This window comes from Scomber scombrus, chromosome 17, assembly GCF_963691925.1.
Source record: "Scomber scombrus chromosome 17, fScoSco1.1, whole genome shotgun sequence".
Taxonomy (NCBI): domain Eukaryota; kingdom Metazoa; phylum Chordata; class Actinopteri; order Scombriformes; family Scombridae; genus Scomber; species Scomber scombrus.
In genome coordinates, this window is record NC_084986.1 from 1,120,922 (window position 1) to 1,145,336 (window position 24,415).

At 40.2% G+C, this 24,415-nt stretch overlaps 2 protein-coding genes across 2 annotated transcripts; both read left to right on the forward strand.

The window, feature by feature from the left end:
* Positions 1–432: 432 nt before the first annotated feature.
* LOC133997991 (NLR family CARD domain-containing protein 3-like) lies at positions 433–6,840 on the forward strand (the record flags this gene model as incomplete). The annotated part of the gene is made up of 5 exons (XM_062437729.1): positions 433–2,207; positions 2,308–2,481; positions 2,669–2,842; positions 6,000–6,046; positions 6,278–6,840. Coding segments are annotated over 5 exons (2,733 nt in total), but the record flags the coding sequence as incomplete, so codon positions are not given.
* Positions 6,841–9,108: 2,268 nt separating this feature from the next.
* Positions 9,109–21,452, forward strand: LOC133997247 (NACHT, LRR and PYD domains-containing protein 1b allele 5-like). Its single transcript, XM_062436820.1, has 9 exons — positions 9,109–9,197; positions 9,856–9,902; positions 11,149–11,288; positions 17,578–17,624; positions 17,854–18,068; positions 18,770–19,029; positions 19,798–19,914; positions 20,056–20,197; positions 20,475–21,452. Coding segments are annotated over exons 1-9 (1,371 nt in total). The 5' UTR covers positions 9,109–9,195; the 3' UTR covers positions 20,876–21,452.
* Positions 21,453–24,415: the final 2,963 nt, after the last annotated feature.

The window sequence follows — 24,415 nt, forward strand, 5'->3', positions numbered from 1 at the left end:
AAGAGGTGTTGGACGGTGAGGAGGAAGAGCAGAAGAGGAGCAGCAGAGAGGCATTTCTGAAGATCACACTGCACTTCCTGAGGAGAATGAAGCAGGAGGAGCTGGCTGAGCGTCTGCAGAGCAGTAAGAGGATTTTAACAGATTTAACATGATGGAGAGGAAATGGAGGCAACATGGGAGAGGTTTATATTTCAAACTCTGCTGTTAATATGATGCACACATCTACATCAGATATATGAACTATTCTAAGCTGAAAACAGTAGAAACTGTTTGTCTACAACTGATGAGCTGAATAGATTTCACAGTGGAGGAAAATATAAACATTTGCAGTTTAATGTTTCGATCTACTAATTTACTGTAGAATCATCTGATTGATTTAATTTGTTATTTGTTCATTCAGGAATTCATGCTGCAAAGTGTCGACGTAAACTCAAGTCTAACCTGGAGAAGAAGTTCCAGTGTGTGTTTGAGGGGATCGCTAAAGCAGGAAACCCAACCCTTCTGAATCAGATCTACACACCGCTCTACATCACAGAGGGAGGGACTGCAGAGGTCAATGATGAACATGAGATCAGACAGATTGAAACAGCATCCAGGAAACCAGACAGACCAGAAACAACAATCAGACAGGAGGACATCTTTAAAGCCTCACCTGGAAGAGATGAACCAATCAGAACAGTGATGACAAAGGGAGTGGCTGGCATTGGGAAAACAGTCTTAACACAGAAGTTCACTCTAGACTGGGCTGAAGACAAAGCCAACCAGGACATACACTTCACATTTCCATTCACTTTCAGAGAGCTGAATGTGCTGAAAGAGAAAAAGTACAGCTTGGTGGAACTTGTTCATCACTTCTTTACTGAAACCAAAGAAGCAGGAATCTGCAGGTTTGAAGAGTTCCAGGTTGTGTTCATCTTTGACGGTCTGGATGAGTGTCGACTTCCTCTGGACTTCAACAACACTGAGATCCTGACTGATGTTACAGAGTCCACCTCAGTGGATGTGCTGCTGACAAACCTCATCAGGGGGAAACTGCTTCCCTCTGCTCGCCTCTGGATAACCACACGACCTGCAGCAGCCAATCAGATTCCTCCTGAGTGTGTCGGCATGGTGACAGAGATCAGAGGGTTCACTGAACCACAGAAGGAGGAGTACTTCAGGAAGAGATTCAGAGATGAAGAGCAGGCCAGCACCATCATCTCCCACATCAATACATCACGAAGCCTCCACATCATGTGCCACATCCCAGTCTTCTGCTGGATCACTGCTACAGTTCTGGAGGTTGTGTTGAAAAGCAGAGAGGGAGGGGAGCTGCCCAAGACCCTGACTGATCTGTACATCCACTTCCTGGTGGTTCAGTCCAAACTGAAGAACATCAAGTATGATGGAGGAGCCGAGACAGATCCACACTGGAGTCCAGAGAGCAGGAAGATGATTGAGTCTCTGGGAAAACTGGCTTTTGAGCAGCTGCAGAAAGGCAACCTGATCTTCTATGAATCAGACCTGACAGAGTGTGGCATCGATATCAGAGCAGCCTCGGTGTGCTCAGGAGTGTTCACACAGGTCTTTAAAGAGGAGAGAGGGCTGTACCAGGACAAGGTGTTCTGCTTCGTCCATCTGAGTGTTCAGGAGTTTCTGGCTGCTCTTCATGTCCATCTGACATTCATCAAGTCTGGAGTCAATCTGCTGGCAGAAGAACAAACAACATCCTGGTTGTCTAAAGTCTTTAAAGACAAACTTAAAACATCCCAGACACGTTTCTACCAGAGTGCTGTGGACGAGGCCTTAAAGAGTCCAAATGGACACCTGGACTTGTTCCTCCGCTTCCTCCTGGGTCTTTCACTGCAGACCAATCAGACTCTCCTACGAGGTCTGCTGACACAGACAGGAAGTAGCTCACAGACCAACCAAACAGTCGAGTACATCAAGAAGAAGATCAGTGAGAATGTGTCTGCAGAGAGAAGCATCAATCTGTTCCAATGTCTGAATGAACTGAATGATCATTCTCTATTGAATGACATCCAACAGTACCTGAGATCAGGAAGTCTCTCCACAGATAAACTGTCTTGTGCTCAGTGGTCAGCTCTGGTCTTCATCTTACTGTCATCAGAAAAAGATCTGGACGTGTTTGACCTGAAGAAATACTCTGCTTCAGAGGAGGCTCTTCTGAGGCTGCTGCCAGTGGTCAAAGCTTCAAATAAAGCTCTGTAAGTGGATGAGACACTGAATATTTGAACAATTTCAAATATGTTTAATTAAAACTATTATGAATAAAACATTTAGTGTTTGTTACTAATCTTTCTCCAGGTTGAGTGGCTGTAACCTCTCAGAGAGAAGCTGTGCAGCTCTGTCCTCAGTTCTCAGCTCCCAGTCCTCTAGTCTGAGAGATCTGGACCTGAGTAACAACAACCTGCAGGATTCAGGAGTGAAGCAACTTTCTGCTGGACTGGAGAGTCCACACTGTACACTGGAAACTCTCAGGTTAGGATTAAGCATCTTTAATCTTGTTGTACTGAACAATTACAATAAAGCTAAGTCTGACTTTTTATACAGTTGATACAGTTGGTGTTTTATATTCAAATACATGTCAAATATTCTATACAACTGTAGGATTCTGGTACTTATTTGATTAAAAAACATCATTAGATGAACTGTTGTGTGTGTTCAGTCTGTCAGGATGTCTGATCACAGAGGAAGGCTGTGCTTCTCTGGCTTCAGCTCTGAGCTCCAACCCTTCCCATCTGAGAGAGCTGGACCTGAGCTACAATCATCCAGGAGACTCAGGAGAGAAGTTGCTGTCTGCTGGACTGGAGGATCCACACTGGAGACTGGAAACTCTCTGGTATGTGTAGAGACCTTTAAAATGTAGATAAACATACAAAAATAGAGTACACCTGACCTTCCTTATGAAAGGAAAGGAGATAATCCCGTCCCACAATTCATAAACTCAAACCATTAAACCCACATTAAATGTCCACAGTAGTCTCTGTGTCCTCCGTCCAAAGCTGTGTTCAACATGTTTAATAACTGGATAAACTAATATTAGGGGTGGGGAAATATATTGATTATACAATGCATCGCAATGCAGACGTAGTCGACTCTGCATAGATTCACAAAAGTCAAGAATCAATTATTTAAACATTAGTAAATAACTTGATGTTGACGGACGACGGAAGGCGGAACCAACCAGTGAGAGCAGCGCAGCAGCAGGACAGTCTTATAGGGTGCACACAGAGAGTTCATCTGTAGTTCATCTTAAAAAGAAGCGACTGCAACATTTTTTGAATGAATAACTAAATAATTACCTTTGTGAGACGATCATGAAGTTTACTGTGAACATTTAACGCTGTCACTCATCTAACGCTAATGTTAGCGCAGCAGCTAACACAGCTGACCAACACACACTGCAACATGAAACAATGTAAACTCTGAGGAGAAGGAAATAACTCATTGTTCAGTCTGTCTCACCTTTACAACCATGCAGCTGCTCAGCGTGTTGGACAGTGATGTCTGTCAGCAGAAAAGCTGCTCTGCTGCTGGAAACATGAGAACAAACAGCTGCACTCAGTTTGTTCCTCTCATACAGGCAGCTGAGATTTATATGGAAGCCTGTTTCCGCCATTGTGATGAAAAAAGAAAATACTATCTCAAAATAATGACTTGCTAACTCGAAAAACGACTTACTAAGTCAAAACAATGAGATAGTCCTCTGCATCAGCCATGGGTTCGAGTCCAGCCTGCGCACTGTTTACTGCGTGTCTTCCCCATCTCTCTCTTCCCCCTTTCCTGTCACTCTAAGTTGTCCTATAAAATAAAAGCATAAAAGCTCCCAAAAATAGCCTACTTAAAAATAATAATTATAAGGAGAAAGTATCTCAAAAATAATGAAAAGCCTTCTTGCAATTTGTATACTTGTAGATATTGTTTGGACAACAAGCTGAAGGTGTGGTATGGGGTATTACGTGTATTTACTTGTACAAATTACAAATTGTAGTAAAATAATGTCATTTAAAAGTGTTGTAGGTTACATGATATTAACCAGATGCTGAATAAGACCGACCAGTCTTATTCTGCCAGATGCCTACTTGACATCCAACCTTAGCTATTACATATAATTTAGCTCACGTCTGGCTGAATTCCAGTAATTGCAAGTTTACATGGTGGTAAGTGCACAGATTGAGTGGGCATCTCCATGCGCTCCTTCTGTTTTGGTTTATGTGCAGCAGCCGACGTGCAAGAGGTTCGGTTAAGGTGAATATCATCAACAGGTGTGTTGATTTTTAAATACTCTCTCAGCCAGTCACATCACTGAATACATCTGAAACAGCTGTGCCAATTCCAGACTGCTCAGCAAACGCAAAGCTTTAACCGAGGAAATGTCAGGATGGTACAGAGCGTCATGACATGAACATGCATTGCAAAACCAAATGCACACACAAAATCTAATGGAGTATGATTCTCCGTCAGGAAGTTACTATAATAATGAATACAACAGAATACCGAGTTATAGTCGACCAGTCTGATGTGTGTAGAGGTCTGTATTTTTATAGCAGCCTGGTGTCACTTTCAGGGGATTTAATGCAGGTAAACACAATGAACAGCCATATCTAATGGCACTGCGCTCTGGCGCGGCACTTCTCAGGCTTTAAACTGCTGCAGGGATTTCATGAACTGAAGGGGAAGTATTTCATAGAGTATAAAGCAGCTGTGGGCAGCAGACACTGTAAGAATCACTCGTATACATTCATGGATTAGTGCCAGTAGTATTGTTTCATACAGTTGAAACCAAAAGTTTACATACACTGTATAAAAAGACATAACTTTTTTTTCTCACTGTCTGTCGTCACTATCAGACGAAACCTTTGCTGTTTTAGGTCAGTTAGGATTACAAAAATTATTTATATTTTCTAAATGCCAGAATAATGAGAGAGACAATTTTTTAGACAATTTATTACTTTCTTCAAAGTCAGAAGTTTACATACACTAAGATTACTATGCCTTTAAACAATTTGGGAAAGCCCAGATGATGATGTCATGGCTTTGGAAGCTTCTGATAGGTTAATTGACAACATTTGAGTTAATTTGAGGCACACCTGTGGATCTATTTTAAGGCACACCTCAAACAAACTGCTTCCTGTGCGTGTGACATCATTGGGAAATCAAAAGAAATCAGTCAAGATATCAGGAAAAGAATTGTGGACTTCCACAAGTCTGGTTCATCCTTGGGTACAAATTCCAGATGCCTGAAGGTGCCACGTTCATGAAGCCAACGTTCAAACATTTATATGCAAATATAAACACCATGGGAATGACCAGCCACCATACCGCTCAGGAAGGAGACGGGTTCTGTGTCCCAGAGATGAACGTACTTTGGTGCGAAATGTGCGTATCAACCCCAGAACAAAAGCAAAAAACCTTGTGAAGATGCTGGCTGAAACTGGTTCATCACTTCTGAAACAGTGAAATGAGTCCTGTACCGACATGGCCTGAAAGGCCACTCAGGAAGAAGGAAGAAGCCATTACTCCAAAAGCGACATAAAAAAGCCAGATTACAGTTTGCAAATGCACACAGAGACAAAGACCTTAATTTTTGGAGACATGTGGTCTAATGAAACTAAAATTGAACTGTTTGGCCATAACGACCATTTGGATGAAAAGGGGGAGGCTTGCAAGCCTGAGAACATCATCCCAACTGTAAAGTACGGGGATGGCAGCATCATTTTGGTGGGGTATTTTGCTGCCGGAGAGACTGGAGCACTTCACAAAATAGATGGCGGCATGAGGAAAGATCATTATGTTTCATTTTTGTTCATCACATCTTCTTCTTCAGGTCTTTTCCTCTCAGACTTCAGTGAAAGAATCCAGCAGACAGTTGAGACAGATGAGTTTCAGCCTGTTTCTGTGTCACTCTGACAAACTGAGGAACACTGCTTCATGTTGAACAGCAGTTAGGACTCATGTTGGATAGAAAATCATTGTGACTGTGTTTCTTCCTCCAGGGTGGACCATGGTGGAGAGCACAGGTTAAAACCTGGTCTGAAGAAGTGTAAGTGTGGATTTAATTTGATTCATGACAACTAAACAGCACACAGTCAGTTTCTCTTTAAATACAAAGTTGGTCTTTGTGGTATTTATTCATTAAACCATTACTGACAAAATGTGTCATCATGAAACTTTATAGAAATGAACAACAGATCAGAAGTTAAACAGAGAATATATCCATCAGGTGTGTCAGATGATAAACTGCTGCTGTGTTGTTTCTTCTTCTCTTCATCAGATTTCTGTGAACTCACACTGGACACAAACACAGTACACAGAAGACTCAAACTGTCTGGCAACAACAGGAAGGTGACATGTGTGAAGGAGGATCAGTCATATCCTGATCATCCAGACAGATTTGACTCCTGGTTTCAGCTGCTGTGTAGTAATGTTCTGACTGGTCGCTGTTACTGGGAGGTTGAGTGGACACAAAGACTTCGTATATCAGTGAGTTACAGAGGAATCAGCAGGAAAGGAAAAAGTCATGCCTGTTTGTTTGGATGGAACGATCAGTCCTGGAGTCTGAGATGCTCTGATGATGGTTACTGTTTCCGTCACAATAAGATAGAAACACCCATCCCCTCATCCTCCTCCTCCTCCTCCTCTGTCTCTAACAGAGTAGCAGTGTATGTGGACTGTCCTGCTGGCACTCTGTCCTTCTACAGAGTCTCCTCTGACACACTGATCCACCTCCACACCTTCAACACCACATTCACTGAACCTCTGTATGCTGGGTTTACAGTCTGCTCTGGTTCCTCAGTGTCTCTGTGTCGTCTGTCTGAGTCGGACAGCCTCAGGTAAAATATTAACTAGTAGTTCAGTTTAATATCAGACACATGGTTCATTTAGATTTAGTTTTAGTCATAATTGAGTCATGTACATTATTTAGTTTTAGTAAATAAATTCCATAACTGGATGCGTCAGCGCCTACTACAGTGGGCCGCTTTGGGTCATAGTACTGGAGCATCAGTGTTTTAACCTTCCAGAAGGCTTCTTCCTGCTGAGGGCCCCACATCCATGTCACACTTGTTTTTTAACAGTTCATTAAGAGGATGCAGTGTATCGGACAAGTGATGTATGTATCTGCCAACATAGTTCACCATACCAAGCACTCGTCTCAATTCAGTCACATTTTTAGGTGTTTCAAGGGCGGTGATGGAGGCACTCTCTGTGGGCACGGAGCGATGCCATCCTGGCTGATCACATGGCCTAAAAAGTGAAGAGAGCTCTGTCTGATATTACACTTCTGACGGTTAAGCTTCAGACCAGATCTGTGTATGGTTTTCATGACCTTTTCCAGACGGCGGTCGTGTTCTTCCATAGTGGCTCCGAAAACTTAATTATTGTCCATATAGACCACTTTTCCTTCATGGTCCTGCAACAGCTCCTGCATTTTTCTCTGGAATATCTCCAGGGCGGATGTTATTCCAAAAGGGAGCTGTTTGAAGCAGTAGCGGCCGTTTGGAGTTATGAATGTGGTCAGCTTTCAGCTTTCTTCATCCAGGGCTATTTGCCAAAACCCGCTGGCTGCATCCAGCGTGGTGTACACTGAGCTTCCAGCTAGTTTATGCAGAATGCTGTCGACAGTAGGCAGGAAAAACTTTTCTCCTTTTACTTTTTTGTTCAGTTTTGTAAGGCCTACACATATCCTTACTCTTCCAGTTGGTTTGATCACTGGCACCATAGGCGCTACCAATTCTGTGGGCTCTGTCAGGCGCTCTATTATGCCGTTCTTCTCCATCTGCTTTAACTCCTCCTCAACTCGTGGTAAGAGTGGAATAGGTATGTGGCGGGATGCTGCTACTCTGTATGGCTTGGCATCTTCTTGAAGGACTATTTTCACAAGATCGCCTTTAAGCAGTCCTAACTCTCCATACACACCCACTTCTCCGAGGTGCTGTATCAGGCCCAGGTAAGTTGCAACTGATCTGCTCAGCAAGTTGTCACCTGTAGACTTTGCAACTATCAATCTGAAATAACATTCTTTAGTTTTTCTTCCTTTTGTTACCTGAATCTTGGCCAAAAAACTGTCCCTTATGGTCCACTTTTCCTCCTGGACTGTCGATTTTTGATGTTACTGGCAGCAGCCTTGGTTTTTCACGGAGGCGGCTGAATGTTGCTTCGTTTATTATTGTGGTGTCTGCACCCGAATCAATCTTAAAGTTGACTGCAGTCCTGCATATCACCAGTGTGGTACGCCAGGGTGGTAAGCTGTCATTTTCCTAAGTCACTCCTTGGACTTGTCTGGTCCTGCATTTGACAGCAAAGTGGCCAATTTTGTGGCATTTGTTACATTCTTTATCCTTTGCTGGACACTGGTCTCTCTTATGAATGCGTCCACACCTGCTACATTTTTCTCTCTCATTAGCATTATGTCCACCTGTGGCCCCTGTGGCTTTGTTTTTCCACTTACTTATGTAAGACTTTGTCTTCACTTCATCTGCATGCCTTGCTGCTCCCGCCTCACTGTTCTGGAGCTTTACTAACTCCGAATGCCTGACCATATCTGCAGCTTTCTTTAATGTGAGATCACTGGTCATCTGCAGTTTGAGTGAAAGATCTTCATCTTTGATCCCTATGACAAGCCTGTCACGTATCTCTTCCTCTTTCTTGCTAAATTCACAGTGAGCAGCAAGCTCGTATAGATGCCTTATGTACTGTTCGACAGTCTCACCTGCCTCTTGGGTCCGTGAGTGGAAACGTGCTCTCTCAAAAATCACGTTACGCTTCGGCAGGAAATGCGCATCAAACAGTCCCAATACATAATCATAATCCTCAGCGTCATTGTCATCCGTCAAGGCAAAAGATTTGTACACTTGTTCGGCCTCTGGACCCATGGAGTATATCAGCGCACACTTGGATGTCGGCTGGCTCTTTATTGAGCTTTGTTGCGACCCGGTATCTGGAAAAACGTTGCCTCCAGTCCGGCCAGTCCTCCGGCCTGGAAAAGTTTAACTGCTCCGGCGCCGAAAACTGTGTCATTACAGACTTTCTGGCCGTGGACTCTCAGAGACTCACTGTGAAGTTTTGGCCTCAGCTCTGAAGTTCAAACCTCATCTGACACATCTGAACCTGAGTGGAAACAAACTGTCTGATTCATCAGTGAAGCGTCTGTCTGCTGGACTGGAGAGTCCAAACTGTGGACTGAAGACTCTGATGTGAGTACTGTGGTGAAGTCAGTCCATAATGGTGATCCCATGAATTTGTCTAAGAGGTGATATTTAGGATGATCCAGTCAGCATCCAATCAAAGATCCAGTATTTCCAGGTACAGTGAAGGTGTGAGAGTAGAATGGAGAATGAAGGTTTAATAATAATGACATTTAAAAATGTTTATTTAAAGGGTGATTCATTTTCTTGCTTAGTCTCCCTCAAACAGCCTTTTGCTTCCAACTCTAACTGTATAATCATTTCATATGAATGGTCATTTCCCTGATGTAAGTGTCTGAAATATATCAGTGTATCTACTGTATGTGTCTAGGTTCAGACCTCAATGTGAGCAAAAACCTTAGCATCTATACATTTAACTGAAGAGGGACCTTGATTTTGTCTTTGAGGAAATTTTCTGGGTGATGTAAATTTGGGTGTAAATATTAATATTACTGAGTTACATTTGTGCTGTGGGACAAAACAAAAATCCAGATTACTCCAAACTTAATTAACTCAAAACTAGATTGGAAAGTCCAGATGATGATGAACAGCTTGGTGGTTGTGTGGAATCACAGAGTTCTCTTTAGTGAAGAGATACAGTCTGATTATTTGAACCCTCTTCATAAGCCAGTCCAGATAACTGCTGTGTTTGTATTTATTCCTGCAGGGTGGAAGACAGACGGGACAGCGCTACACCTGCCGCACATAAAGGACGTGAGTGTTGAGACTGTGACCGGTTCAGAGTGTGATTGTGATTTGACAAAATACACATCTAAAGACAACTAGTTGAGATTGTGTCTGTGGACTGAAGTGTGTTTGTGACTTTGCTCTGTCCACCAGTTTTTATTCCACTTTGAATGCACCATGGTGCGTTTGTTCACTTCTCAGGATTCAGAGTGAAAAGTGAAGTACTAGCTGGGAACACTAATCATGTGTTTGATGGTTTATCACACACTAAACACTGCATAGTTGTTTGTAATTGAAATGCAGCGTTCACATTACAAAGGAATCCAGCAGGAATGTGTTGTTGCATGTTTGGGATTCATCAACACAGTTTCTTGTTGGACGAATCTGCGTTGTGTTTCTGTTACTCGCTGAGTTGCCGGACTGCCTCCATTCAGATGAAAGAGAGATGAGAGGGCTGCGTTTTTTCATACAGGGTTAATGTCTGAATGCAGTCTGAAAAACTGTCAGGTCCATCTTTGTCAGAGCCCTAATATCGGTCTCAAGTTGGTCTTGGAAATTTCAAACATTCATTTGCACTGTGAATTAAGAACCACTGTGATCACAAAATCTTTAAAGTGAAGTTTGACTCTTACTAATTTTCTGGCAGAGAGGCTGGTAGGAGGATGTTGTTACTTTTGGACGAAACATTTCCTGTTTTTCTCTGTTTTATATCCTTCCGAAGTCAATATTTTGGGTTTTGGTGTGTTGGTCAGACAAAACAACACTAGAAAAGATATCACCTTGCACTCTAGGGGACTATGATGCACCTATTTTTATTCTGAGGATGTTGTGTTGCCTCACTGCAAGAAGTTGAATTCAGTTGAATTTCATCGATTTTCTGTGTTGAGCTTGGATTTTTCTCCTTGTGTTCAAATGTCCAAAGATGTGGAGTGATCATTTAAAATGTTGTTTAGACAGTTTGTTCCACTGTAATGACTGAAACAATGGAATCAAAATATTTGTAAATCCAGTGTAACTTTGGTTTTGGGTCTTGAAAACATGACTGTGCTTGTGGTCTTTAGTTTGTTTGTTTTTTCATTTTGACTTTATTGAAGGTTTTTCCAGTAGAGACCAACAGGAGACATGTGGAGAAAGTCTCTGTCCAGTCGTAAACTGGAACTTTGTGTTGCAGCTTTCTCTTTGTGTCTTTGCCCACTGGGCCACAAGCTTCATGTCTAGAAGTGAGTTTAACATCTGCTGTGTGTCTTCTCCTCATCCTTTAATCTCCCAGCAGATCCGTCCACATCCAACACGAACCTCGATGTGTCTGAGGACAGCAGAGACGATCAGCTGTATCCTGATGATCCAGAGAGGCTGAAGCAGCAGCAGCAGCTTGAGCGCAGAGAGAATCTGACTGGGACGAGTCACTGGCAGGTAGAATCAATACAAATCTTAATTTTTCACTTTACGTGTTTATTAATTTGTTATTGATTAGATTAATATTTTTCTCAGACTCCAAACATGATTTCCTGTCATCTGTATTATCTTCAAGCTCTCATTTCCTTTCCTCTCACTCATGTGTGAAACAACCAGCTGCAGAATGTAAAGTTAAAGAGCAACTGATCGACTTCCGGTGGCGCCATGTGGGATAAGACAGCCTAAAAAGTTAGCTCTCGAAGAAACCAATTAAAACTAGCTCTTTTAAACATTATTAACAACAGAAAGCGGGTCAAAGTCAAGAAAATCTGACAACGAAAGATGACAACAGCAAAAATGATGGAGACAAGGTCTAACAAAAAGGACAATGCGAATATTGGAGTTACGGACTCGACAGCGGGAGCCACGCCGGATAAGGACACCGTCGGTGGGGAAGAAGACTCGGTAATATTGGCGGAGTTGCGCAAGTTAAGACAAGAGCACACAGAAGCGGCTATTGACAACAAGAATGCTCTAGTGAGACTAGAAACTAATCTAAAGGAGATTATGGAGAGAACTGCTTCGCTGGAGCAGCGAACAGGGGACGTGGAAGAAAGGTTGGGGGAGACGGAAGACAGAGCAGCGCGGCTGGAAAGATCAGTCGCCTTTCTTCTTCACCAAGAAGCGACGTTAGCTGCAAAATGTGACGATTTGGAGTCGAGGGCGAGACGTAACAACATACGGATACACGGTATCCCGGAGGGCTCGGAGAAAAACGACACTATAGGATTTGTGACTGACTTCATCCGCTCGTCACTACAAATCCCAGCAGCCGTGGACATCCGCATCGAAAGAGCACATCGCTCGCTGATTGCTAAACCGAAAGACGGCGTGGCCCCCCCGCGAGCCATCATAGCCCGCTTCATCGACCACCAGGTGAAAGACCGCATCATACAACAAGCATGGAAACAAAAAATAACATATGAGGGACGGACCATCTACTTTAACCAAGACTACACTACAGAGATACAGAAGAAAAGGAAACAAGTGCGGGATGTAATAAAAAAACTGAAGGAGAAAAACATAAAGGCACAGTCTCCATATCCTGCACAGCTGAAAGTGTTTCTGGAAACCGGGACTAAGACATACGCCACACTGATGGATGCTGCACCCATGCTGAAGAACGTGGGGATTTACGTGGAGGAGGACGAATGGGAGAAACTACAGAGAGTGAGGATGCAGGGCAGCTGGACGGCGGTGCCAGGACAGAAGGGGAAGAGGAGACAGCCACGCATCACAGAGGCAGATCTACAAGCTCTCATTCAATGAACTCTGAGGCTCACAGTGGTAAAGGCAAGACAACAGTCTAGAAACTAAAGGTGAAAATAAGTGCCAATCCTGAAGGGTAATACGGTCAATTTGAATATATGTCTAGTTTAATGCTTAAAGAGAATAAAAGGAGCTAGTTATGGGATTTAAGTATTACTTACAGATTAATGTCAAAATTGGTAGAGTGAGCTTAACTGAAGCTCAATTTGAGTAAGCAGCAACTTAATTACAGCTGAGGAGTTGCAGGTGCACATTGTGCTATTTCCCCAGAGAGATCTTGCCACATCTCTCTGATGATGGGACTTTTGGGAGTCATAGTGTGTTATTGTTGTATATTAGTTCAGAGGGAGATGCGTATTGTTTGCTTGTTTTTTCGCTGTGTGCCATTCTACACAGTTGTTTTGGTTTATAGGAGGAACAGAGTGGAATGCTTACATCTTAAGGTATCATGAATAGGTTGAACCTTGTTTCTTATAATGTGCATGGTTTAAATCATCCCATTAAGAGGAAGAAAATTTTGAGTCAGCTGAAGAAACTACAATGTGCAATTGCACTAATACAAGAAACTCACCTGAATGAGAACGAACATAAAAAACTGAGAAGGGATTGGGTAAACCAAGTATTTCATGCTTCATTTGGCAAGAAAAGGGGAGTGGCCATACTAATTAATAAATCCCTACCATTTTCTGCAGAGAAAGTGATTAAAGATGACATGGGAAGGTATATCATGGTGGTGGGCACAATAGGAGATGAGACTATTTCGATATTAAACATATATGCCCCAAATGAGGAAAATGAAACATTCTTTAAAAACATAGCTAATATTATTACAAGTAATGGACGAGGGACGATAATCATGGGGGGGGATTTCAATACTATACAGAATGGTAAATTAGATAGATTGCCACCAGAAAGGGGACCAAATACAAAAAAATCCAAAGTCTTAAATAATGTTATAAAAGAATTAGGTCTTATTGATCCATGGAGACATAACAATCCTAAAGGAAGAGACTTTACCTTCTATTCTAACCCACATGGTAGTTACTCAAGAATAGACTTTTTTTTTGTGTCAAAACAACAGATACACAAGATTAGAAATTGCAGTATAGAGTCAATAACTATAAGTGACCACGCCCCTATCACGCTATCTCTTGAGCTCGGCAGGGAATCCTTCTTTAGGTACTGGAGACTAAATGTGTCAATCCTATCAGACGAAAAGGTGGTCAAAGAACTTAAGCAAAATTTAAAGGAATATTTTCAAATAAATGACAATGGCGAGGTCTCACCATCAATTCTGTGGGAGGGAGGAAAAGCAGTCATAAGAGGGAAAATAATAGAAATAACATCCAGATTGAAAAGAGCTCGATTGGAACAGCAAGGAAAGCTAGAAAGCAAAATCAAAGAGTTGGAGTTACAACATAAAAGGACGTCTAACAATTCCACTCTTCTCGAATTAAAAAAAATTAGGTGTGAGTTAGATGAACTTTTAACATATAAAGCAGAAGGAGCTCTCCGTTTTATAAATCAAAGATACTATGAAATGGGCAACAGGGCAAGCCGGTTACTGGCATTTCAACTGCGAAAAGCTCAAACAAATAGAATAATCACAAAAATTAGGCATCCCAGTACCAAACTAATCACGGCAAAGCCAACAGAGATAGCGGGGGCCTTTGCAGAATTTTATAAAGATTTATATAGCGACTCAGAGTCTAACTTTATTGAAACTAAAACACAAGAATTCTTCAAAAAACTATGTTTGCCATCATTAACAGCAGAAGAAGCATCTGAAATGATAAAACCAATCTCATCACAAGAAATAGCTAACACTATAAAAACCCTTAAAAGTAACAAATCCCCAGGTACAGATGGCTTCCCAGGAGAATTTTATAAATGTTTTGCAGAAGAGATAACACCAGTATTATGTAAAGTCTTTAACTATGCTCTGTCGACAGGAAACCCCCCAGACACTTGGTCAGAAGCCATAATCTCCGTGCTACATAAGGAAGGCAAAGATCCAACTTCATGTGAGGGATATAGACCTGTCAGTTTGCTTTGTAATGATGTCAAAATATTAACAAACATACTAGCACAGAGAATGCAACAACATATAACTAAATTAATCAAACCTGATCAAACAGGGTTTATCCCGGGAAGACAGGGGGCTAACAATATCAGGAGAACATTAAATCTTATATCATGTTCGAAAAACAACCCCCAACCGACCATGCTGCTTAGCCTAGACGCACAAAAGGCGTTTGACCGCGTGAAGTGGAACTTCTTGTATCAAACATTGGAGGTTTTTGGGTTTCATTCAAAGTTTATTGACTGGGTTAAAATTGTTTATAAAAATCCCAAATCCCGGATCAGAGTAAATGGCTGTTGCTCAGACTTTTTCTACCTAAAAAGAGGAGTCAGGCAAGGAGATTGCTTGAGTCCACTGCTGTTTGCTGCAAGTATTGAACCATTAGCAGAATCAATAAGACAAAATAATAACATAAAAGGAATAAAAGATGAAGGGGGCATAGAACATAAAACATCGTTATTTGCGGACGATTTATTAACATATGTAAGTGAGCCCTCCACGTCTATACCAGCCCTACTAGACAACCTGAAAGAATACGGTGAAATATCAGGGTACTCGACGAATGAAGCCAAATCAATGGCTATGATGCTCTCAGGAAGGTTTCCAGAGGAACTTAAAGAAAAGGTCCACTTTAAATGGACAGAAAAGGGGTTTAGATACCTGGGAATAATCATTACTCCTGATACAGCACAATTATTTGAGGCTAATTATGGGAAATTGGTAACGGCGATAAAGGATGATTTGGCTAGATGGGAAGTGTTGCCCTTGACTCTGGTAGGAAGAGTGGAAACTGTGCGGATGAATATATTACCAAGAGTGTTGTTCTTATTCCAATCATTGCCTATTGGGATCTCGGGGGCCTTTCTTAAAAAATTGGACAAAATCATATCGAAATTTATTTGGCAGAATAAGAAAGCAAGAATTAAATACAAGACGCTTCTCAGCAAAAAAGAGAAGGGAGGGTTAAATTTACCTAACTTAAGAAATTACTATTGGGCAGCACAGCTCAGAGCCTTAATTATGTGGATCACTAAAGAGAAAGATTCAGTGTGGGTGGAGATGGAACAAAATGCATGTCAACATGTTTCTTTAGAATCTCTCCCATTTCAGAACGAAAAGGCTCGGAAGAAACTCAGATTGGGTAACGAGTGGATCAGGGGAACATTGAAAATATGGGCAGCAGTAAGACAGAAGCTGAAGTTGTCAAATTCGGTAAGCAGGGCTACTAAGATAGCAAAGAACCCAGACTTTATACCATCTACCATGGATTCAGGATTTAACATATGGGCGAACAAGGGGTTAATATATATTGATCAAATGTTTCAGGGACAAACATTGAAATCATTCACACAACTACAAAAAGAATTTAACTTACCAGCTAATGATTTTTACAAATTCTTGCAGCTAAGAGATTATCTACAAAAACACCAGGAATGGGAGAAAATTTGCAAGACACCATCTAAAATAGAAGAAGTGTTATGGTCATTTTCAGAAGACAAATCAAAAAAAGGGGTTATATCAAAAATTTATAAAGCTCTACAACACGAATCGAATGATAACAATTTTGATATGAAAGAAAAATGGGAGCTGGAAGCTAACATCATAATATCAGAAGAAGAGTGGGAGGAAACATTTATAGAAGGACACAAATTAACTAACAGCCCAACATGGAGGGAATTCGACTGGAAAGTGAAAATGCGCTACTTTAACACTCCGTTTATTACATCAAAATATAGCAATACATCTGATAAATGCTGGAGGGAGTGTGGAGCTGTAGGGGATTACACCCATATATTTTGGGATTGCCCCAAAATACAAGACTTCTGGGAAAATATTCAGAAGGAAATTAAACAGATTATGGGTATTAATTTCCCTATGGAACCATCATTGTATATTTTGGGTATAATTCCTGATACTATGACAGACAAGAGATCTAAATATTTGCTAAGAGTCCTGCTGCTGGTAGCAAAAAAGACCATAACAGCTGCTTGGTTGAAACCACTGCCCCCGAGCATAACACAATGGAGAGACAGGGTAAAAAATGTATTTGTCATGGAGAAAATCACAGCGAGACTACAGTTGAAAACAGTCATGTTTGATAAAAAATGGACATTATTAAAAAAAGCGATGCCAAACCTCTAATCACCTCCAATTTTATTTTATTTTATTTTATTTTATTTTCTCTCCCATTGGAGCGTTGTTTTTTACACTTGTAAAGTATTTGTACTTTGTATTGTTGTTTTCTCACATGATAAGTACTTGTAATATGTACAGTTGTTGTTTTATTTTGTAAAGTACACGTACTCGGTACTATTGTTTTCTAAAAGTATAAGTATCTGTAATATTGTTTTTCCAAATGGCAAAGCTCACGTAATCGGTACGCTTGTCTTTCTTACCTGTAAAGTACACACAATTTGCAGAGTTTTTTTTTGTTTGTTTGTTTGGTTTTTTTTTTTTAAACTTGTGATGTACCCCTACTAAGGTAACATGCCAATCAAGGCAGATTAGAGAGGAGAAATGGACTATGGAAATATGACATACAAGTACAAGAATACGGACTGATATATACAAAGAATATTCAACATGGAAAAAAAGAAAAGACTTTCAGTTTTAAGAACCTCAAGCAAGTGTAATTTTATACAATATACATCTCCTTGGTGTTTGTTAAATTTATGTATGTTTGTTTGTATGTGTCAAATAAAAAAGTAAGTTCAAAAAAAAAAAAAGAGCAACTGATCATTTATTCAGTTGGACTAGTGATAATCAAATGATGAATAAACAGTAACGACAGCAGGTGGAGTAGAAACTGAAGCAGTGAGGATCCTGTCAGCTGTACGACTGTGAGGGTGAGCTGCTCACTTTCTCTAACTCATGTTGTCACTTTCTCCATTTTAGGACTTCACACCCAAAGTTCTGACTGAGTCTGCAAACATTTCATACAGGTAACTAAAACATGAGATGCACAATATTTCAACCCTCAACCTCATCGGCTCCTTTCAGTGATGACGCTTCACTTTCACTTCATGCTGCTGCTTCACTCACATCTTATCCAGATGTTCATGTTGGTCTTTTTAAACACTGCAGCAACTTCAGTTTTTATTCATTCAAACTAAGAAAAGGCTCAATGAGCTTCTGTTTGTGTTGTGTAATCAGCTCCTCTGTGTCCTGCAGGTTCAGCTGTCCTGGTCCAGGTGTGTTCAGGTGTACTTTGACCGGACTGGTGTTTGGTACGGTTCAGGAGGCGGAGCTACAGTACAGGACTGTCCAATGGGACGAAAGCCTTCTACAACCAGCTGGCAAGATGGCTGCAGGGCCGCTGTTCAACATCCACAGTCCTGACGGTGCTGTCAGTCAGCTCCACCTGCCACACTGTGAAACCAGGGATGGTAAGATGATCATTGTGCTTTGTGAGATTTATGAAAACAATAATAAGACTCCTGTTAGCACCTCCTACAGGCTGCAGAGTTCACTACAACCACAAGATGAACAAACACTGATGATTAATCAGTTCTTTGATCTCACCAACGTTGGAGCTAAACATGTAAAGTTTATCCTGAGAGAGGACGTAGAGGAAGGGTTCATCATCTGGAGATATAAATGTGTTCATTACATTTTTGAGCAATTTTAAAGCAATACAGCATTTGCTCAGGTTTAGAGTTATGGTAGTAAAAGGGAAACAGAACAACCCAAATGTAATTTTGCCCCGTTCAATTAAGGCCAGACTGTCCATGTGTGATTGTGATTTTGTCCAAAAAAGAAAGTTCGGGAGGCCATGTTGTCAGAATTCATTTTGGAACCATGAAAATACTAAAACCTATTTTTTAATCTGTATTCCTTATATTTTCATTTTCTCATCAACTTTATTTAATTGGCAGTTTAAACAATTTATTTAATATATCTCCTCTAGATGACTCTTAGACTCACCGGCTTCCCACCCACCAACACTGACAGTTGTGTTGGATGATTTGTCCAGCCTATCAAAACTGTTTAATTCTTCACTGACCAAACTGAGAATCCTACACATCAAGTAAAATGAGTACTAACATGTATTGAGGTTGTTGTTAGTAACATAAATGTGTTTTCACAGCTCCGCTCCCTGAGGGTCTGCTGTCTGTCGTCCACATCACTGATGATGGAATGAGCATCCTGGAGCCGCTGGAGATTACAGACACTCATGTGGTTGTGAACGTCCCTCACTTCTCTCTCCTGGGCCTCGTCTGGGACGTTGTTATGAGGTTACTGAACATCGCAATTAGGGGCCAGGTTCTGCTGTTCCTCCGACCTCCGGATGATGATGATCAAATACTTGATGTATTTCTGCTGCAGGACAACATTCCTCTGAGTGAGGTAAAAGTATCTGTCATACAGTATGTGCTTACCATCAGCCTCAACTTGTTTTATAACACAGCTGATTCTAAAACAGGCTGATCAGTCAGTCCTGCTTCTCTTCTCTATACCTCTTAAACCTTTTCAAGTTGCGGTAAGAAAAGTGTGATTGTCCAATCTGAGCTGGACATCTTCAGAATAATCTTTTGCTTTCGGTTTTTACTTTAGTGTTGATTTTTTTTTTTAGTTTAGTTTAGTTTTTTCAACATAATCTCTAGTCTATTATTGTCTGCCACAGTGTCACTGTAACGACCTCAGACAGGAAGGAGGACTCAAACGTGTGATACCACCATCATAAAATGTAATTGTGGGCTAAATTAATATAGAATTAAATATCTAGGTATTCAATATGGCAGCGTGTTAATGCCACCATGACATTTTAGTTGTTATAAACTTTTCTGGTTTTAGTTTTTTGTGATATTTTATCAGAATTACATTTTAAGAAACCTTTCTTGTTATAATTAACAACATATAATTGTATCTAAATGTTCAACATAGAACTGCTTCTACAGGATCTCTGGAGAGATAAAAGGAGAAATCCTTTACAAACATTACAGTTTTATAAGATGCCACCACAGTGAGGGAGACTTGTTTATTTCCACCTACAACATGTCTAGATTCATCTCTAGATGTCCAGCATGTACAATAACAGAATATGAATAACTCAGAGAGTTCATTGTCTATCTCTCTGTGAATAAACGCCTCAATAATCATACTGTGTTACTGAAGGTTGCCGCCCAACAAGGAGCAGCTGAGAACATTAAGATCTCTTCTGACTGTGATCTCAGCATTGGTCAAAACTACAGTGTTCACTGTGAACCTGAAGCCTCCATAATCCAGCCTGAGGTGAGTCACTTCTGATACACTTTTAATGGTAACAAACTTAATTATTATATGTTCAATTTTGGAAAATAGATTCACGATCAGAGTACAAGATAAAAACATTTACAACAGGTATGAAAATGATGCTTTGCTTCTGGTTTTCAGCGTGCACAATTTCGCACAAAGTGTGGACCAAACTTCTTCCCAACGTTTGAGGTTTTCCTCACTACAAACCAAGAGAGAATGACTTTCATGGTCCACGACCAAGAGGGGACACGAATGTGGAATCGGGTGGTGCAACTGACAGGTAAAGCTTTCACCTCATGTAAGCGTTTAGACCCCAGTTGTAAAATTATTATTGACATTACTCTAATAACAAATCAAAGATTCCACTTCTGCATTTGTCATGCAGCCTTCAGACAATGTTACAGAAGTCTGAGGGTTTAGTATTTAGGAAAGAAAAAAAGAGTATTTTAGATACATTTATCTGGATGGAAAAATACCTCCCTGTCTCCTGCCACATGAGGATTTTGTTAAACTGTTCATCATTTTTCTAAAAGGTCTTTTTTCTGGTTATCTTTCAGGTTCAAAAAGTGAAAATCTAGAGAGGAATCTCCAAGCAAGGGACATCGCCACAGTGGGTGAAAGCAGCACAGCAGAGGACTCTCCCAGCAGGGGAATCTCTCAGCAGGGGAATCACCCAGCTGAGGACATCATTCCAGCAGAGGAAAGGCTGCGCTCGATACGGACAGAGTTTGTTACCAGAGTGTCTGAACCTAATCTAGACAAGCTTCTGGATAAACTTCTTGAGTTTGGGGTTTTAAATGATGATGAAATGCAGTTAGCCAGCACAAAAACAGGAGCAAACAAAGCTCGAGATGTGATCGACATGGTGCGAAGAAAGGGAACTGAAGCCAGCTCACGTTTTATTGCTGCCCTCCGTGTGGTGGATCCAAACCTTTCCAGACAGCTCAACTTAAGCTGAGTGTGAAAATGATGTATATCAGCTGACTGTTTTATGGTCTCAAATTACTTATTTTCATCTTTAGCTGTCAGCTGAAACTAATATGAAGCTTCAGCGTCCAAATTAGTCAAATCTTCATCTTCTATGTTTCGACGTGACAGTGTTTTAGTAGCAAAGTCTTTGTGTTACTATGGTTACAGCACAGTTCAACAGAAACATTAAGAGGGAATCTGATGCTAAAAACACTGTAAATGTGTCAGATATCATTGATATAATAACTCACACTGATGAAGCTCAATAGAAGCTGATTTTAGCAGATTTTAAATGACTGTGTGGACAAACTCACTTTACATTGAAAGCACATATGAAGCAGATCTTTTAATAGTCAGTATGAACAGGAGGAATTATTACAGAGAGGAAAACCTCTTTACTGCTCATATGGACACCTGACTGCTGGTTTAAGATAGACTTGAAACATTTTGAAACTATTCTTTAATATGTGTGTGATTATGAAGATGATACAAAGAAATTATTTAGTCCTAGTTTCATATTTTTTTATCAAAAAGCAAATATATTTTTTATGTGGTGTAACTGTGTTGAATGGATAGGATCTCTGTCGCTGTGTTTTTGGTTGTGTATTTTATACTTCACATATTTATGTATTTTAAGAATTATTTTATGGAGTTTATGGATTCTATGGATCTTTTGTAATTTATGTCTACTGTAGGTCTGTTATTAGTAAGCCAAAGACAATTTTCCATCACGGTGGACAATAAACTTCTTTTCTATTCTATCAGAAAAGAAGTTTAAGACATCTGGTGGCTTAAACTGTTTCAGCCACCAGATGTCCTCATAACTAGCTTAAATTAAACAGACTGTAGTGTGGATGAGTCTCCACTAGATGGAGCCACAGACCAGGTGACATCCTGGTGTGTGTGTGTGTGTGTGTGTTCTTGTCTTTGTATCTTTGAGGGGACCAAAGTCTGTAGAAAACCAGCATTGTGGGGACATTTCTGTGTTGTGACATTTTGGTCGATCCTCACAATTTTAAAGTGTGTTTGAGGCTTCAGACTTTGTTTTCAGGTGAAGGTTAGAGTTAGGTTTAGAAATGTACAGGTGATGTTAAGGGTGTATGACCATTTTACTATCATTATTAGAGTTTATAAAGTTTTTTAATGAATTTGTTGATTTTTGTGTATATCGGTTGTTTTTGTTTTTGTTTTACTTCTTTTTGTTTCTTTGTGTTGTCGAGGCAGATGTTCTCCCACTGTGAGTCTGGTTCTGGTTCTGAGGTTTCTTCCTGTTAAAAGGGAGTTTTTTCTCGCCACTGTCACCAAGTGCTGCTCATGTGGGAATGTTGGGTCTCTATAAATTAAACCTGAAGAGTTCGGTTTAGACCTGCTCTATGTGGAAAGAGCCTTGAGATGATATTTGTTGTGATTTGGCGCTAAATAAAAAAAGATTGATTGATTGATTGATTGTGCCATCCTCTATGATGTCATCACTCCCCCTCCCATCCACACACCCCACAAAAAACGCTTACATTCACATTTTTTGTGTATAAATACTTAAATAATACTTTTCACAACCTTGAACTGTTGTATAAGAATATTTTCAGTGATTCTTAATAAATATTTTAAAACTCTTCAAAATGTCTGTCATTTTTATTTTTGGGTTTTACACTAAATGAAATAATTTGTCGTATAGCTTTGGAGGAATCCACCATGATGACGTGTTTGGTTCAGATCTTTAATAATGGAGCATTTAAAACTCACTGCTGTTCTCTGTAGCAAAGCTGAGGCTCAAACCTGATTTGTCAGAAAAAGTTGAAATAATAGAAACTTATGTTTATTAAACTTATGTGCTCTCAACATCATCGTCAACATCATCAACGTCCTGAGTTTCTCTGTTTAGATACTTTCAGGAAATTAGTTTGAAAAACTGGATTGAGAGAAAAAGATCACCACAAAAGTCTTTAAAAAATGACACAAATAATTCAGATTTATGTCCTGAAGCTGCAGATTTCTTTTGTCCTCCGTGTGCTGACTAACACATCCTCAGTCTGTGGGTGACGGTGGTCCTTCCTGTTGAATTATTAAGGCGGCGCCCCCGCCTTCACCTCTGGCCAGCGCTGACATTTACACCCAGCCGTGTCACTTCAAAGCAGAGCTGAGGCCCGGCTCCTGGATCCGGTTTCACCCCGCGGTGATGCGTTCAAAGTCAGCCGGGATATTCAGCTCACACAGAAACCTGATCCAGCAGAGGAACAGGGAGGGAACACAACATGCTCTGAACTCTGACTCTATGTATCTGAGGCTTTAAAATGCTAAAACCTTCAAATAGTTTTTTCGAACACTGTATTTTGATTCTAAATTTGATCCATTTGAACACTAGAGAGCAGTAAAAGCACCATAAACTGCTTTTCTTTTAACCTGAAACTTTATGACTTTTATGAAAGTGACCAAGAAAATATAAAATTGTTGTTGCAAACTTCATATTCAAGAAAATTCCTTTAAACTATGATAGCAGTCATGTTTAAGGTAAAATCAGATCATCATTTAGTGTGATTGTTTAAACGTTGCTCTCAGAAAGCTTCATTAAAGATGAATTATCAGTTTATTAACCCTTTAATACTGTTCATATTCTATCATCACAGTTTGTTCCTCTCATAAAAAGTGTTTCTACCAAACAATGAAGCACAGATGTGTTTAGAAAGCATCAATAGTGGATCTGACTGATCAATAAATGTGATTAAACCTTGATTCATGTCTCAGAGAGCAGAGAGAGTGTATGTTTTAGCTTTTACACCACTAAACATCTCCTATCACACAATATCATGTCCTATTTTACCTCAGACATGAAAATATAACATAGCAATAATGATGGAAATGTCTCTTTCTGGTAGTTTTGAGTCTCTTTAGTCACTCCATCTCATAGTTACCATGGTAACTAGATGGCAGCTGTCACTCAAACTAACTGAAGGTTGTTTTTAGTCATTTTTATGTCTCTTTTTGGTATTTTTTAGGTTTATTTTGTCAAATTGTTTCTCTTTTAGTCATTTTTTCATCTCATTTGGTGATTAAATGTTATTTTATATGTAAAGTGTAAAATTAGCAGAAGTTTATGGAACTGTGGGGTTTATTGTATAACCATTAGAGCCATCAGTCTTCACTGCTACATCATAAAAAGAAATCCTCATAACTACTATCTTATTAAAACTATTAACTATTCACTAAAACACATGGCAATAGATACGGAGATAATCTGACCCAGAACAGCCTCAATGGACAAATATTTGGAGCATCTATACACAAGCAGAACATTTTAATATATTTTCATTTTCATGGATTTTGGACCATAATTTTGACCCTGACAGTATGTAAGGGGTTAATGACTGGTGATGTGTTCAGACATTGGGTGTAGAGACTCGTTAAGAGGAGAAACTGTGAAAGTTAGAGTATGAACAGGATGTAAAGGGTTTAATCAGTTTAAACAAACACTGAAGGTGAAACAACAACATGCAAACGTTTCTCTGGATAAATCTAATATGTAAAGGTTTTA

Bases quoted from the DNA above. Each gene is read 5' to 3' on its own strand.
- LOC133997247 (XM_062436820.1), top strand. The intron at 19,915-20,055 runs GTGAGTCACTTC...TCTGGTTTTCAG, and splicing joins CCTCCATAATCCAGCCTGAG to CGTGCACAATTTCGCACAAA. The intron at 20,198-20,474 runs GTAAAGCTTTCA...GTTATCTTTCAG, and splicing joins TCGGGTGGTGCAACTGACAG to GTTCAAAAAGTGAAAATCTA.